Source organism: Ovis canadensis, chromosome 4 (genome assembly GCF_042477335.2).
Source record: "Ovis canadensis isolate MfBH-ARS-UI-01 breed Bighorn chromosome 4, ARS-UI_OviCan_v2, whole genome shotgun sequence".
Taxonomy (NCBI): domain Eukaryota; kingdom Metazoa; phylum Chordata; class Mammalia; order Artiodactyla; family Bovidae; genus Ovis; species Ovis canadensis.
The window spans coordinates 95716244-95733374 of NC_091248.1; the positions used below are offsets into that span (position 1 = coordinate 95716244).

Here is a 17131-nt window from a genome sequence, read left to right on the forward strand (position 1 = left end):
ATGAATTTCAGATTTATTCCTTGTGAATCAATGCCTTTCCTTGTGCCTCTTTTTACTTTTATTGTTGTTGTTCAGTCATTAAGTTGTGTCCTACTCTTTGTGACCGCATGGACTGCAGCATGCCAGGTTCCTCTGTACTCCACTGTCTCCTGTGGTTTGCTCAAATTCATGTCCATTGAGTCAGTAATGCTATCTCACCATCTCATCCTCTGCTGCCCTCTTCTTTTGTCTTCAATCTTTCCCAACATCAGGGTCTTTTCCAATAAGTCAGCTCTCCACATCGGGTAGCCAAAGTATCAGAGCTTCAGCTTCAGCATCAGTCCTTCCAATGAATATTCAGGGTTGATTTCCTTTAGGATTGACTGGTTTGATCTTCTTGCAATCCAAGGGACTCTCAAGAGTCTTCTCCAGCACCACAATTCAAAAGCATTAACTCTTCAGTGCTCAGCCTTCTTTATGGTCCAACTTTATATTTTACCTCTTAGTGAAATGTATTAAAGAGACCATATTTATCAGTTACAGGCAATACTGATTTTTAAAAATGACAATAGTTTTTGAACAGTCAAATATATGTTTATTATTTGTACAACATGTTCTCCTTAAACATCATATTACCTAATTTATTAATCTTTTAAATTTAGGGATTTTATTTTAAATCAGAGAAAGCTGAAGATTTTCTAAGGAGAAGCTGAAAGGATGGCAGCCATCTTGCCAGTAGCTGAAATGTCTGCCCTAATTTTATCTGCCTGTTGGACTGCCCAGTTACTTTTGCTCTTAAGACTGTGGCAGAATCCTAGCCAAGTGGTTTCAAAGTAAAAAAGATCTTCAAATAAATGATTTTGTTTTGTTTTAAGAAGAATCTCAGATTCATAAGGATTAAGACAAAAATAAACTTTAAAGCAAATAATCAAAAGCTGCCTGGAGAAAACCTTTAGAACAAAAGGGATAGGGGAAATTCAGACAATTCATGCCTTAAATTTAAAAAAAAGAAGTTCGAATATTCTAACCTGTCAGTGCTAAGTTCCAAAAGTTTGCAGAAACCTCTGAAACATAACCTATTTGCTATCACTTGCACCTTTGTTCCCAATAAAAAATCTTCAGGCATTTTTTACTGGGTAGAGATTATCAAAGTTCACTGTAATCTTAAGGTTACAAGAACAAATGTTCAGAATATTCTGTCATTCTCTCACTTTTTAAAACAGAAGGAGAAATTTCCACAATTTTTGGTTCTCAAAGAGGTAGGTATGTATCTTTTATAGAAATAGGCTCCCTTGTGGGCTCCTCAGAGATTACTTTTGAAAATCATTTTTGTCATGTTTAATTTCATAAAGTATGCTGCTGCTGCTGCTGCTGCTGCTACTGCTAAATTGCTTCAGTCTTGTCCGACTTTGTGAGACCCCATAAATGGCAGTTCACCAGGCTCCCTTGTCCCTGGGATTCTCCAGGCAAGAACACTGGAGTGGGTTGCCATTTCCTTCTCCAACGCATGAAAGTGAAAAGTGAAAGTGAAGTCGCTCAGTCGTGTCCTACTCTTAGTGACCCCGTGGACTGCAACCTACGAGGCTCCTCCGTCCATGGGATTTTCTAGGCAAGAGTACTGGAATGGCTTGCCACTGCCTTCTCCATCATTAAGTATGAATTTATAGTAAATCTTAATTAACTAAACACTTCAGTAAACTAGAAGCCCTATTCCCTTCGACATTTGAGTGGTGGTGCGATATATGATTCTCTTCAAACTGCCTTTCTTTCAATAATGCTACATTTGGGAAATGGCTCAGTACCACAATTTCTAAAAAAGGTCTGAGGATAGGTTTTTTTTTAAAAGGAAAGTACCACAGAACATCGTCCGCCTTTTTATTTTCAAAAGAAAAGAAAAAGAAGAAGAAATTAAAGCGGAAATTGAATTAAGAAAGAAAATAAACTATGTATGTTTATTTACTCTGCCCCTAAGCTGTCATGGGTCATATTCATAGGGAACTATTTCACAGTTTCCTAGAATCTGTTTTTAAAAGGTATAATTATCATTTCACCGACAGAAATAGTAACAGACCACCTTTCATCAAACACTTATTAGAGTCAAGTACTACACGAAACTCTGAGCATGCAGTATATCTCATTTAAATGCATCAATGAAAATGGAACCAACTATCACCATCACCATTTTTTGCATAGGAGCACCTAACACCAGGGATAGAAAAGACTTGTCCAAGATTTCACACCATTAAGTGGCAAAGCCAAGTGAGGAGCCCATGTCTGTCTGACTCCAAAGCTCAAATCCTCTCAGCTGCACTTGCTATATTGCCTCTGAGTTCTTTGAAATCAAGTGCCTGGTTCTTCCTTATTTGGAAGGCTTCCTGAACTATTAATAAAACAGCATCTATTCCATAGGGGGCTCAAGAAACTATGGTTTATTTATCTGGAGTCATTTGAAAGTATGAATGAAAACTCAGTAGATGGGAGCCTACAACCGGCACATAGTTCAGAGATGCCCAGCCTACAACCGGCACATAGTTCAGAGATGCCCAGCCTACAACTGGCACATAGCTCAGAGGCACATGGCTCAGAATTCAAATATCCTTCTAATAGCCACTAATTAGGTTTGAGACCCTCTAAACTTATAATAAACAGGGTGTTTGTCAAAGAGGGGCTTCACAGATGGCTGAAGTGGTAAAGAATCCGCCTGCAACTGAGGCTGAACCTGAGATGCGGGTTCAACCCTTGGGTCAGTCGGGAAGATCCCCTAGGGAAGGAAATGGCAACCCACTCCAGTATTCTTGCCTGGAGAATTCCATGGACAGAGGAGCCTGGTGGGCTATAGTCCATGGGGTCACAAAGAGTCAGACATGACTGAGCATGCTCACATGCACCTTGTCAAAGAGAAACAGCTCAGAAGAATTCTATTTGCAGAAGTACCTAAGACAGGTAGCCACACTGTGAGGAGCATGAAAAGAACCACAGTTTGATTACAGTGAGAAAGGAAACAAGTTTTGAAAACTGAAAATCATAGTTCCAACCCAGGCCCTTTGACTTTCCCAGCTACAGCATTCTCTCTCTAAATGTCCATTTCATCCATGTAAAATGAGAAAGAAAAAAATACATATATATATATCCCAGTTACATGGTATGTGTTCAGTGAAAGCCAGCATGATTATTATTACTGTCATTATCAATCTATTAATTTAATAAGATATACATTACAATCATATGCTTGCTTCAATTATACTTTTAAACTTCAGTGAATGAATGTTTTAGTGCAACTGTGGTACAAAAACAATTCATACAAGAAACAAATGTGTGTCATTCACATTTTGGCTTTTTAAAAACTCTTAAACATGGGTTAAAAAAAAAAGATTCCCAAGGTTACCTAATCTGCTACGATTTAACATCATTTTGACGTTTTTCTAAGGAATGAAAGTAAAGTGCTGCATCTCTTCAAACTTGGAATTTACTGCCTAAGTTTCTGCTTATGCCAAATTAAATATACAGTATAATGTCCCCACCAGAAATAACACAGCACTGCTTCTTGATCTGCTCCTTGGGTGAGTGAGCTCATACAGAAGAAAGGGAGACGTGATTTTATTTAACTATCTGAATAACTGTTTTCTTCACTCTCATGAATTGGAAGTCTTGGGGGCTATATTTTAAAGAAATCACCATGTGAATTAACAAGCCATTTAAAGGAAAAATTCTCTTTGAAGGCCCTACACTTGATACATTCAGGATAAAGCATAAGACTAATCTTATGAATGAACGATCCAGAAAGTCGGCTTCCCCTAGCTAGTCCACAGCACCCAGACTCCTGAGGTTTCAGGGTGCTGTAAGATCTCTTTACCTGTGAGGCAAAAATAGCACTATGCAACACAAGGTGCAGTGCTTCCTTCCAGTGGACACCACCCACCACTGTGGAAGAGCTGTGTAATATAATTAAGAGAATGAAGAAATAGGACAGTAAATGGAGTAAGACATGCCCTGGAGTTCAGGATTAAGGTTTAGGTGAAGGCGGTGTCCAAGGCTAGGTTTTTTTAAAGGTAAAAGATGGAAACTGATGGATAATACAGGGGATGGAAGATTTCAAAAGCACAAGCAATGCCTTTTAGTTCAGTTCAGTTGCTCAGTCGTGTCTGATTCTTTGCAATGCCATGAATCACAGCACCCCAGGCCTCCCTGTCCATTACCAACTCCCAGAGTTTACGCAAACTCCTCTCCATCGAGTCAGTGATGCCATCCAGCCATCTCATTGTCTGTTGTCCCCTTCTCCTCCTGCCCCCAATCCCTCCCAACATCAGGGTCTTTTCCAATGACTCAATTCTTCACTTGTAGTAGCCAAAGAATTGAAGTTTTAACTTTAGCATCAGTCCTTCCAATGAATACCAAGGACTGATCTCCTTTAGAATGGACTGATTGGATCTCCTTGCAGTCCAACGGACTCTTAAGAGTCTTCTCCAATACCACAGTTCAAAAGCATAAATTTTTTGGTGCTCAGCTTTCTTCACAGTCCAACTCTCACATCCATACATGACTACTGGAAAAACTACAGCCTTAACTAGACGGAACTTTGTTCGCAAAGTAATGCCTCTGCTTTTGAATATGCTATCTAGGTTGGTCATTAATTTCCTTCCAAGAAGTAAGTGTCTCTTAAATTCCTGGCTGCAGTCACCATCTGCAGTGATTTTGGAGCCCCAAAAATAAAGTCTGCCACTGTTTCCACTGTTTCCCCATCTATTTCCCATGAAGTGATGGGACCAGATGCCATGATCTTCGTTTTCTGAATGTTGAGCTGTAAGCCAACTTTTTCACTCTCCTCTCTCACTTTCATCAAGAGGCTTTTTAGTTCCTCTTCACTTTCTGCCATAAAGGTGATATCATCTGCATATCTGAGGTTATTGATATTTCTCCCGGCATCTTGATTCCAGCTTGTGCTTCTTCCAGCCCAGCGTTTCTCATGATGTACTCTGCATAGAAGTTAAATAAGCAGGGTGACAATATACAGCCTTCTCGTACTCCTTTTCCTATTTGGAACCAGTCCGTTGTTCCATTACCAGTTCTAACTGTTGCTTCCTGATCTGCATATAGGTTTCTCAAGAGGCAGGTCAGGTGGTCTGGTATTCCCATCTCTTGAAGAATTTTCCACAGTTTATTGTGATCCACACAGTCAAAGGCTTTGGCATACTCAATCAAGCAGAAATAGATGTTTTTCTGGAACTCTCTTGCTTTTTCCATGATCCAGCGGATGTTGGCAATTTGATCTCTGGTTCCTCTGCCCTTTCTAAAACCAGCTTGAACATCTGGAAGTTCATGGTTCACGTATTGCTAAAGCCTGGCTTGGAGAATTTTGAGCATTACTTTACTAGCATGTGAGATGAGTGCAACTGTGCGGTAGTTTGAGCATTCTTTGGCATTGCCTTTCTTTGGGATTGGGATGAAAACTGACCTTTTCCAGTCCTGTGGCCAAGGCTGAGTTTTCCAAATTTGCTGGAATGTTGAGTGCAGCACTTTCACAGCATCATCTTTCAGGATTTGAAATAGCTCAACTGCCTTTCCATCACCTCCACCAGCTTTGTTTGTAGGGGTGCTTTCTAAGGCTCACTTGACTTCACATTCCAGGATGTCTGGCTCTAGGTGAGTGATCACACCATCGTGATTATCTGGGTGGTGAAGATCTTTTTTATACAGTTTTTCTGTGTATTCTTGCCACCTCTTCTTAATATCTTCTGCTTCTGTTAGGTCCATACCATTTCTGTCCTTTATTGAGCCCATCTTTGCATGAAATGTTCCCTTGGTATCTCTAATTTTCTTGAAGAGATCTCTAGTCTTTCCCATGCTGTTGTTTTCCTCTGTTTCTTTGCATTGATTGCTGAGGAAGGCTTTCTTATCTCTTCTTCCTATTCTTTGGAGCTCTGCATTCAGATGCTTATATCTTTCCTTTCTCCTTTGCTTTTCCCTTAGAGGATCTACTCCACGTTCAAGGTCAAGAGGGGTGGTGGTGAGGAGATACCCCTCATCCAAGGTAAGGAGCAGCAGCTGTGCTTTGCTGGAGCGGCCGTGAAGAGATATCCCATGTCCAAGGTAAGAGAAACCCAAGTAAGATGGTAAGTGTTGTGAGAGGGCATCAGATGGCAGACACACTGAAACCATAATCACAGAAAACTAGTCAATCTAACCACATGGACCACAGCCTGCTCTAACTCAATGAAACTAAGTCATTCCCTGTGGGGCCACCCAAGACGGGTGAGTCATGGTGAAGAGGCCTGACAGAATGTGGTCCACTGGAAAAGGGAATGGCAAACCACTTCAGTATGCCTTAAGAACCCCATGAACAGTATGAAACGGCAAAATGATAGGATACTGAAAGAGGAACTCCCCAGGTCGGTAGGCCCAATAAGCTACTGGAGATCAGTGGAGAAATAACTCCAGAAAGAATGAAGGGATAGAGCCAAAGCAAAAACAATACCCAGCTGTGGATGTGACTGGTGATAGAAGCAAGGTCCAATATTGTAAAGAGCAATACTGCATAGGAACCTGGAATGTTAGGTCCATGAATCAAGGCAAATTGGAAGTGGTCAAACAGGAGATGGCAAGAGTGAATGTCGACATTCTAGGAATCGGCGAACTAAAATTGCTGGAATGGGTGAATTTAACTCGGATGACCATCATATACTGTGGGTAGGAATCCCTTAGAAGAAATGAAGTAGCCATAATGCAACGAAAGAGTTCAAAATGCAGTTAAAGAAAGTGAAAGTGAAGTCGCTCAGTCGTGTCCGACTCTTTGTTACCCCATGGACTGTAGCCTACCAGGCTACTCCCTCCATGGGATTCTCCAGGCAAGAGTACTGGTGTGGGTTGCCATTTCCTTCTCTAGGGGATCTTCCCAACCCAGGGATCGAACCGCAGTCTCCTGCATTCCAGGCAGATGCTTTAACCTCTGAGCCACCAGGGAAGCCCAATCAAGATGCAATCTCAAAAACAATAGAATGATCTCTGTTCGTTTCCAAGACAAACTATTCAATATCACGGTAACCCAAGCCTATTCCTCAACCAGTAATGCTGAAGAAGCTGAAGTTGAATGGTTCTATGAAGACCTACAAGACCTTTTAGAACTAACACCCAAAGAAGATATCCTTTTTATTATAGGGGACTGGAATGCAAAAGTAGGAAGTAAAGAAACACCTGGGGTAACAGACAAATTTGGCCTTGGAATGCGGAATGAAGCAGGGCAAAAGCTAATAGAGTTTTGCCAAGAGGGTGTTTGCCAAACACCCTCTTCCAACAACACAATAGAAGACTCTACACATGGACATCACAAGATGGTCAACACCAAAATCAGATTGATTATATTCTTTGCAGCCAAAGATGGAGAAGCTCTATACAGTGAGCAAAAACAAGACCGGGCGCTGACTGTGGCTCAGATCATAACTCCTTATTGCCAAACTCAGACTTAAATTGAAGAAACTAGGGAAAACCACTAGACCATTCAGGTATAACCTAAATCAACTCCCTTATGATTATACAGTGAAAGTGAGATAGATTTAAGGGACTAGATCTGATAGATAGAGTGCCTGATGAACTATGGACTGAGGTTCCTGACATTGTACAGGAGACAGGGATCAAGACCATCCCCATGGAAAAGAAATGAAAAAAGACAAAATGGTTGTCTAAGGAGGCCTTACAAATAGCTGTGAAAAGAAGAAAAGGGAACAGCAAAGGAGAAAAAGAAAGATATAAGCATCTGAATGCAGAGTTCCAAAGAATAGGAAGAAGAGATAAGAAAGCCTTCCTCAGCAATCAATGCAAAGAAACAGAGGAAAACAACAGCATGGGAAAGACTAGAGATCTCTTCAAGAAAATTAGAGATACCAAGGGAACATTTCATGCAAAGATGGGCTCAATAAAGGACAGAAATGGTATGGACCTAACAGAAGCAGAAGATATTAAGAAGAGGTGGCAAGAATACACAGAAAAACTGTATAAAAAAGATCTTCACCACCCAGATAATCACGATGGTGTGATCACTCACCTAGAGCCAGACATCCTGGAATGTGAAGTCAAGTGAGCCTTAGAAAGCACCCCTACAAACAAAGCTGGTGGAGGTGATGGAAAGGCAGTTGAGCTATTTCAAATCCTGAAAGATGATGCTGTGAAAGTGCTGCACTCAACATTCCAGCAAATTTGGAAAACTCAGCCTTGGCCACAGGACTGGAAAAGGTCAGTTTTCATCCCAATCCCAAAGAAAGGCAATGCCAAAGAATGCTCAAACTACCGCACAGTTGCACTCATCTCACATGCTAGTAAAGTAATGCTCAAAATTCTCCAAGCCAGGCTTTAGCAATACGTGAACCATGAACTTCCAGATGTTCAAGCTGGTTTTAGAAAGGGCAGAGGAACCAGAGATCAAATTGCCAACATCCGCTGGATCATGGAAAAAGCAAGAGAGTTCCAGAAAAACATCTATTTCTGCTTGATTGAGTATGCCAAAGCCTTTGACTGTGTGGATCACAATAAACTGTGGAAAATTCTTCAAGAGATGGGAATACCAGACCACCTGACCTGCCTCTTGAGAAACCTATATGCAGATCAGGAAGCAACAGTTAGAACTGGTAATGGAACAACGGACTGGTTCCAAATAGGAAAAGGAGTACGAGAAGGCTGTATATTGTCACCCTGCTTATTTAACTTCTATGCAGAGTACATCATGAGAAACGCTGGGCTGGAAGAAGCACAAGCTGGAATCAAGATGCCGGGAGAAATATCAATAACCTCAGATATGCAGATGATACCACCTTTATGGCAGAAAGTGAAGAGGAACTAAAAAGCCTCTTGATGAAAGTGAGAGAGGAGAGTGAAAAAGTTGGCTTACAGCTCAACATTCAGAAAACGAAGATCATGGCATCTGGTCCCATCACTTCATGGGAAATAGATGGGGAAACAGTGGAAACAGTGTCAGACTTTATTTTTGGGGCTCCAAAATCACTGCAGATGGTGACTGCAGCCAGGAATTTAAGAGACACTTACTTCTTGGAAGGAAATTAATGACCAACCTAGATAGCATATTCAAAAGCAGAGACATTACTTAGCCAACAAAGGTCTGTCTAGTGAAGGCTATGGTTTTTCCAGTAGTCATGTATGGATGTGAGAGTTGGACTGTGATGAAAGCTGAGTCCAGAGGAATGGATGCTTTTGAACTGTGGTATTGGAGAAGACTCTTGAGAGTCCCTTGAACTCCAAGGTGATCCAACCAGTGTATTCTAAAGGAGATCAGTCCTGGGATTTCTTTGGAAGGAATGATGCTAAAGCTGAATCTCCAGCACTTTAGCCACCTCATGCGAAGTGTTGACTCATTGGAAAAGACTCTGATGCTGGGAGGGACTGGGGACAGGAAGAGAAGGGGACGACAGAGGATGAGATGGCTGGATGGCATCACCGACTCGATGGACATTAGTTTGAGTGAACTCTGGGAGTTAGTGATGGACAGGGAGGCCTAGCGTGCTGTGATTCATGGGGTCATAAAGAGTCGGACACGACTGAGCGACTGAACTGAACTGAACTCTCTTCTTTTCACAGCTATTTGTAAGGCCCCCTTAGACAACCATTTTGCTTTTTTGCATTCCTTTTCCATGAGGGTGGTCTTGATCCCTGTCTCCTGTACTATGTCACGAACCTCACTCCATAGTTCATCAGGCACTCTGTCTATCTTTATTTCTCACTTCTACTGTATAATCATAAGGATTTGATTTAGGTCATATGTGAATGGTCTAGTGGTTTTCCCTACTTTCTTCCATTTAAGTCTGAATTTGGCAATAAGGAGTTCATGATCTGAGCCACAGTCAGCTCCCAGTCTTGTTTTTGCTGACTGTTTAGAGCTTCTCCATTTTTGGCTGCAAAAAATATAATCAATCTGATTTCAGTGTTGACCATCTGGTGGTATCCATGTGTAGAGTCTTCTATTGTGTTGTTGGAAGAGGGTGTTTGCTATGACCAGTGCATTCTCTTGGCAAAACTCTATTAGTCTTTGCCCTGCTTCATTCCGCATTCCAAGGCCAAATTTGCCTGTTACCCCTAGGTGTTTCTTGACTTCCTACTTTTGCATTCCAGTCTCCTATAGTGAAAAGGACATCTTTTTGGGGAGATGCTTCCCCATGCCTTTAGAGAGCTAAAAACATGAAAAGGGGGTTCATCCACTGTGATAAGAGGCAATGATGTCTTGAGAACAAAAAGGAAGCAGTTCTCTTCTGATTACATCAGTTTTTAGTGTCATATGGGACAAAGTCTTTGGCTAAGGATGAGGAGCGAAGAGGACAGTTTCAAGAGAGAGGTATGAAATAGTCTCCTCCAAGAGAGATGGTAAATATGTAGGTGAATATAGCTAGATTTCTAAGTAAAATGGAGAGATAGCCTTGAATTGAGAGTGAGAACATAACCCAGTACTTATGTTTTTTCCAGCCATATTCACCACTTCAGCACAGGCACAGAATAGATGGACTATTACATCCAATTAGCATTGGGATTTGCCAGCGGAATATAAATGAGATGGTGTAGTCATCAAAAATAGGAAGGTCTAGATCTACAATTTTATCATTGTGATGGGCAACATCAACATTGCCTAGAAAGAGAATCACCATCTTAACAGGACTTCCAAATGATTCGTGTTCAGCTTTAAGAGAGATAAGTGGCTGGGATCCATGTGTATCAACAGGGATAGATCATTAAGAGCGACAGGAGGCTATGAGAAGCCAGGCTGTTGGTTTGGTTTGCTACGTGGATCCTAGACCACCAAGACTGATAACAGAAGAAATGACTGGGTCAAAGGAAGAGGTGAACAGAGCCATTTGGGAGTCACTGTCCAGGTGATAACAGATGGCCTGGAAGGCTCAGAGTCCTGGTAATGATGGAGGCAAGTGTGTACGGAACAACAGAATTCATTCTCGCATTCTTGTAAGGGAAGGATATTGTGGCTGTGGTCTCATTCTCCAGGTTGGTCTCTTGGGCAGTTTATACTGATTGTGGAGGCAACAGCATAGCTGAAAGAACGCATGTAACTCGGTGGGCTCCCTCAAGTCCTGCAGCAGGTAATATGGACTGGGGGAGAGGGAGTCTTCTCGGGAATACAGAAATGGCTCAGTATACTTCTATTAGAGGTGAGAGTCCTAATGGAGATTGTTTAATTTTCATCTATAAAAGAACTCCATTTTTCTTCAAAATATTCAGTATAATCTCCTATGCTTTTAGCGTACTTGTGAATGGATCTTCTATAATACTAGAGAGGATAATTATAGTTATTGGAGATGAGTATGGATCATGAGCCCAGAAAACAGAGGAGAACATGCAAACAGAGGCTCCCAGGATATTGAAGAGCCCTGGGAGACAGTTTGGGATACATATGTGTCATTAAATTAAGAGATTATCATGGTAGTCCCTTGGACTGAAAGGAGATCAAACCAGTCAGTCCTAAAGGAAATCAGTCCTGGATGTTCATTGGAAGGACTGATGCTGAAGCTAAAGCTCCAAAACTTTAGCCACCTGACGTGTAGAGCCGATTCATTAGAAAAGACCCTGATGTTGGGAAAGACTGAAGGCAGGAGATGAAGGGAACGACAGAGGATAAGATGGTTGGATGGCATAGTGATTCAGTGCACATGAGTCTGAGCAAGCCTGGGGAGATGGTGAAGAACAAGGAAGTCTGGTGTGCTGCAGTCCATTGGGTCACAAAGAGTCTGCCAGAACTTAGCGACTCAACAACAACAATCATGGTAGATGGTAGTCATATATCGAAAGAGGAGTGGCCCCATCGATAACTGTGTTGTTGTTGTCTAGTCACTAAGTTGTGTGACTCTTCGTGACCCCATGGAGTGTAGCCTGCCAGGCTCCTCTGTCCATGGAATTTTCCAGGTAACAATATTGGAGAAGGTTGCCATCTCCTTCTCCAGAGGATCTTCCCCACCCAGGGACTGAACCTGCATCTCCTGCATTGGCAGGTGGATTCTTTACCACTGAGCCACCTGGGAAGCCTTGTTTAATCTACTTATATTCAACAAAAAGTGAAAGTTGCTCAGTTGTGTCCTACTCTTCATGACCCCATGGACTATACAGTCCATGGAATTCTCCAGGCCAGAATACTGGAGTGGGTATCCTTTGCCTTCTCCAGGGGATCTTCCCAACCCAGGGATCAAACCCAGGTCTCCCACATTGCAGACAGATTCTTTACCAACTGAGCTACCAAGGAAGCCCCATTTTCAACAAGGTGGCAGACAAAAAACAGGGAGGAAAGAGCTCAAGTGGATAATCAACCTAAGGCGTTAAGAACTACATGTATACAAAATAATACACAAATCAAAGAGCATTACTTTTCAAAAATTTCTATTTCATGCATTTGAGGTCCCTGATCCCTCAGATAGGGTTCAACACAAAAGTGAGGGGAATGAAGTGGATGCCTAAACTATTCCTGAGAGCATCAGAATCTTCCATTATAGACTTTCAGCTCAAAACTCAGACAACACAAATGAGATGCAAAGCTGTAATTATTACAGAAAACTGAATCATAATTATCCTGTAATTCACCCATAAAAATATTTCCCAGATCTATTTTAAAAATTGAAAACAGACCAGTTTCTACAAGCATATCAAGGATCCATCTTGGTAGGCTAGTTTCATTCAAGCTAAATTTGCATTTATTCCTTAATCACAGTGCTGAACTCATTCTCCACCAAGAGGAAACATTAATTCTGGGCTTCTGAGGAAAGACTAGTCAATCTTCTCTTATTTCTTATAGATTATAAAGCTGCAATCAACTGATCAAATAAGCACAGTATCCCATTTTATGTGACTGGGACAATTCAAGAAGCAAAAGTACATGTTCTGTCTTCCAAGAATAGAAATACACACACACACACACACACACACACAGAGTCTTCCATATTTCTTACCCATAATAATAAAAGCCAAGGAATCTAAATTTTTTTCACCTCAAAGAGAAATAATTGAGAAGCACACCAAAGAACCAGAGCTCTCAGTATAACCACCCAGGAGGGATACTGAGGTGTATATAAAGCATTTTTTAAAGACATTCTAACTTTTAAAATAAGCAAAAAATAGACTATACACCTTAAACTTGAATATGGTGAACACCTCCTTATATGCTGTGATTTGGAATTTTACTAGAAAACCTTGCAACTCAAAGATACTTTGTCCATATGTATCAAAAACTGCAGCCTGAATATCCATCATTTGAAATGAATTACCCTGGTTTCCAACATTGTCCTCTGTTGAAGAGGCTGAACACGAGTTTTTGTTTTTATTTTTGAAAGATCATGGTTTCTTCAGATATTCATTCACACTAGCCAAAGTCAAGAATTTCTGAGGACAAGTTTAGACACTTAATAAAGAACAGCAGTTCCTAAACCATCTGCTTTGCTCAAAAACTGAAGATCTGGCACCCGCAAATTTTTGTCTTTCTCCATGCCTGTGAGAATATTACTGTCAGCTGGGGTAGGTAACATTTGGTTTTTAATTGACATGATGAACAGACCAGGCTTTATAAAATGGCTATAATCAGTGCCTCTTTTTGGTGAAAAACAAAAGCAAACCATCATATGAATCCAAAAGTCACTCACTTTCAGCAAGTTCTTTTGATCCATTTAAGTGTCCTGTTACTAATCTTCTGATGAAGAGATGTGCAAAACACAGAATTTGAAGTGAACAACAGAACCTTGTTAGAGTCAAAGATATATGACAGAATACACTGAAAGTTTTTTTTTTTTAAAGAGGGAATCATTTATTAAACTCATGTCATACAAAACTGCAGATTCTAGTAGTCTGATTCTATATTGTTGTCTTCTTACCTGGTAAGGAACAATACTGCCATGAGCTGTGCCCCACCTTTTTGCTTCCTTTTGGCCAATAAGATAATTAGCAGCTACCTGGGTCAAACACGCCACCTACCAGGAAAAAAGAAAAGAAAGAAGAAGAAGCTTGTTTATTTCTATTTATAAATAAAAGGTCATAATAGGAACATTCTCATTTGATTTCACTTCATGTCATTGTAAAAGGAAAAAAAAACAGAAAGAGAAAACTGTTCTGCTTGGTTAGAAAATATGCAGGCAACCACACTTTCATCACACAAAGAAAAACAGAGCAGTATTACATTACTGCGTGAGACTAAGTCCTGAGTAATGGTCAACTGAGAAATAAAAACACAGAAACACCCGCTCCTGAAAAGATCATCTGAAGGCAGAAGCTGACCCAGTGGATGGAACCCTGGTCCAGCCTTCAGCATCAAAGTCATTGCAAAAGACATCAGCAGCTAGTATATTACTTTCCTCTTTTTCTTTCCATCAAGATGACACGCAAAGAGCCTGCATCATCATTGGGCAAATGAACTGATCAGGTGCCACAACACTCTAAACTTCTCATAACAAGAAAAAAAAAATAATAAACCTCTATTTTGTTAAGTTGTTCAGTCAAGCTTTCTGTTCCTTTTCCCCAAAGCATTCTTCCTGGCACAGAGGATCAAGATTATTTAACATTTTAAATTAATTAATTAATCATTCTCAAATAAAAATTACTGGACTTCTTTCAAAATGGCCCTAGGCCCATATCCTCATTATTATACTTGTTTCGGCTTTCAAGAACTACAGATCTCTTAAAAGGTCATCTAAAACTGTAGGGTCAACCTCTGACTCTTACAGTATTTCATATACAGAAATTGAAAACCTGTAATTATTGAATTCCATATAAGGATAATGACTTGATTCCTGGTGCCCGGCCACAAAGGACTTATGTTCCAATGATTACCCATGCCTGCAAGGGCCCAGAACTATGGAAAAGAGGTGACCAAATAACAACTTTCCGTAGTTTGAAGGAAAAAAAGCTTCTGGCCTCATAGCACCATCATGATATTGCATAGGCTGGCTTTTCTTATTCTATTATCATCAGATGTGATCAGGAATCTACCAAGCCAACAAAAGAAACATCCCAAATTGAGACTGGCTTGTGGAGCAACTCAAGGAATGATTTTTTTCAGGGCTTGGTTCTGCAACCTGTCCTTGCCCTCTACCTGGCTTGGGAGCTGTGTCTCCTACAAGAGTTATAAATGGGGGGCTCAGCCTAGATGCAGAGAAGGCAATGGCACCCCACTCCAGTACTCTTGCCTGGAAAATTCCATGGATGGAGGAGCCTGGTAGGCTGTAGTCCATGGGGTCTCGAAGAGTCGGACACAACTGAGCGACTTCACTTTCGCTTTTCACTTTCATGCATTGGAGAAGGACATGGCAACCCACTCTAGTGTTCTTGCCTGGAGAATCCCAGGGACGGGGGAGCCTGGTGGGCTGCCGTCTATGGGGTCTCACAGAGTCGGACACGACTGAAGCAACTTAGCAGTAGCAGCAGCCTAGATGAATCTCCTTGCAACAGCAGCAGTCATTCTCCTTTACTTTACTTTTTTCTTGGGATTTACACTCACTTTTATGTTCATTTACTGATCTGCTGAAATTGGAACTGCCTTGTGGCAGCTGGTTTGGCTGTACTGCCCAGGTGGCAAAACTAATAAACTTTGAGTCATCCACTTCTGGACCTCCATCTGGTCTTGGGCATTTGAACCATGGAGCATTCCAGGGCTGCCCGGGGCTGCCTGGTGCTAATCACCATTTCACAGATCACTTCTGTGTCTTTCAAAATGGAAAATCAAATCAACATTTTGTAGTAAAAAATGTACTGGATGGGAAGTTCAGACTCATGGTTCCTAATTTCTGTCAACTGTAAGTATATAATTTAACCTCATTGACCTTTAGACACTTTCTCTATAAAATCTTGGGCATTAGACCCAAACTAGTTTCAAAACTTTTTTGTCTATAAAAAGGGCATAATTCCTGTATCAAACAAATAATGTATAAATAATACATAAGCAACTAATACCCCCCCATGGACTGGCTGAAGTACAGACGACCTTACAATGCCACCCTAGGAAATGTGAACATAGAACACAATTTGCAAATTAGTAAACGGTCTAAATTTGTTCCCAAGGTCTATATCTCTGACTATATTATATTTCTTGACAATGTAGCATAAGAAAAGATACCAGGGATACAACAGAAGTCATTTTCCCATGAAGTTTCTTCCTGAAATTGGGGACATTTTCTCAAGTTTGAAGTTTTACTGTAGGAAAGGTGCCTCTTTGATAGTAGCTATGTTGGGGAGTGGAGGTGTTGTTGCTTTCAAAAGGTCTAGTGAAACTCACTCTCTAAGGAGCTCTGGTGCCACTAGAGGCCAAGAATTCACATTAATAAAGGTGATTCCCTGCAAGCAAAAAGTCACATAGGGCTTGCCAGTTTCCCTTTTCTAATTTCAAAGTCAAGTGATAGTCAATAGGCCAACAACAGAAAGGACTGCATCAACTTGTGGGCTGACTGGATGGTCAAAGGTTTTTGTTTGTGTGTTTGTTATTGCTGTTGTTGTTATTTTTTTTAATTGGAGGATAATTGCTTAACAATGTTGTGTTAGGTTCTGCTATACAACAACGTGAATCAGCTATAAGTATACACATATCCCCTCCCTTTTGAGCCTCCCTCCCATCCACCCCTATCCCACTCATTTAGGTCATCACCAAGCACCAAGCTGAGCTCCCCATGCTATACAGCAGCTCCCACTAGGTAGCTACTTTACACATGACAGTGTATAAATGTCAGTGCTACTTCCCAATTCATTGCACCCTCTCCTTCCCCCGCTGTGTGCACAAGTCCATTCTCTACGTCTGCCTCGCTATTCCTGATCAGAAAATAGGTTCATCAGTACTGTTGGTCATAGGTTAATGTGAAGTTCTTAGATTGTTCTGAGACAGTTACCAGGGATAACCATGGGCTGGATGCCAGGCTAGAGGTCAGCCTAGCTTCCTCACTTCTTGCCTTACTACCTTATTCTTTCTTCTCAGTTTTGACTTCTGTCTTTGACAACTGTTTAATAAGAATAGCATCAAGGAGAGTGAGTTTGAACGAAGGGTCAGACTTCATCTCACAGACTGTTTCCAAGTGGAAGATCATATTCATTTTCTCCACACAACAGTAGCTCATGAAAATAAGAAGTTTTTCAACACTAGCAGGTTCCCACCAGGGAGGAAGGTTAAATAAGATTTTACACAAGCTGCCAT

General features: G+C 41.0%; 1 protein-coding gene across 10 annotated transcripts in view; it reads right to left on the reverse strand.

Annotated features, from left to right (window-relative positions):
* The window catches only part of SUGCT (succinyl-CoA:glutarate-CoA transferase), a 768395-nt gene that overhangs the window by 604628 nt on the left and 146636 nt on the right, over positions 1–17131 (reverse strand). For all 10 annotated transcript variants that reach the window (XM_069588244.1, XM_069588239.1, XM_069588238.1 and 7 more), the window contains one exon: positions 13833–13928. In XM_069588244.1, coding sequence (XP_069444345.1) covers positions 13833–13928 — 96 coding nt within the window. The remainder of the gene's footprint in view (positions 1–13832; positions 13929–17131) is intronic.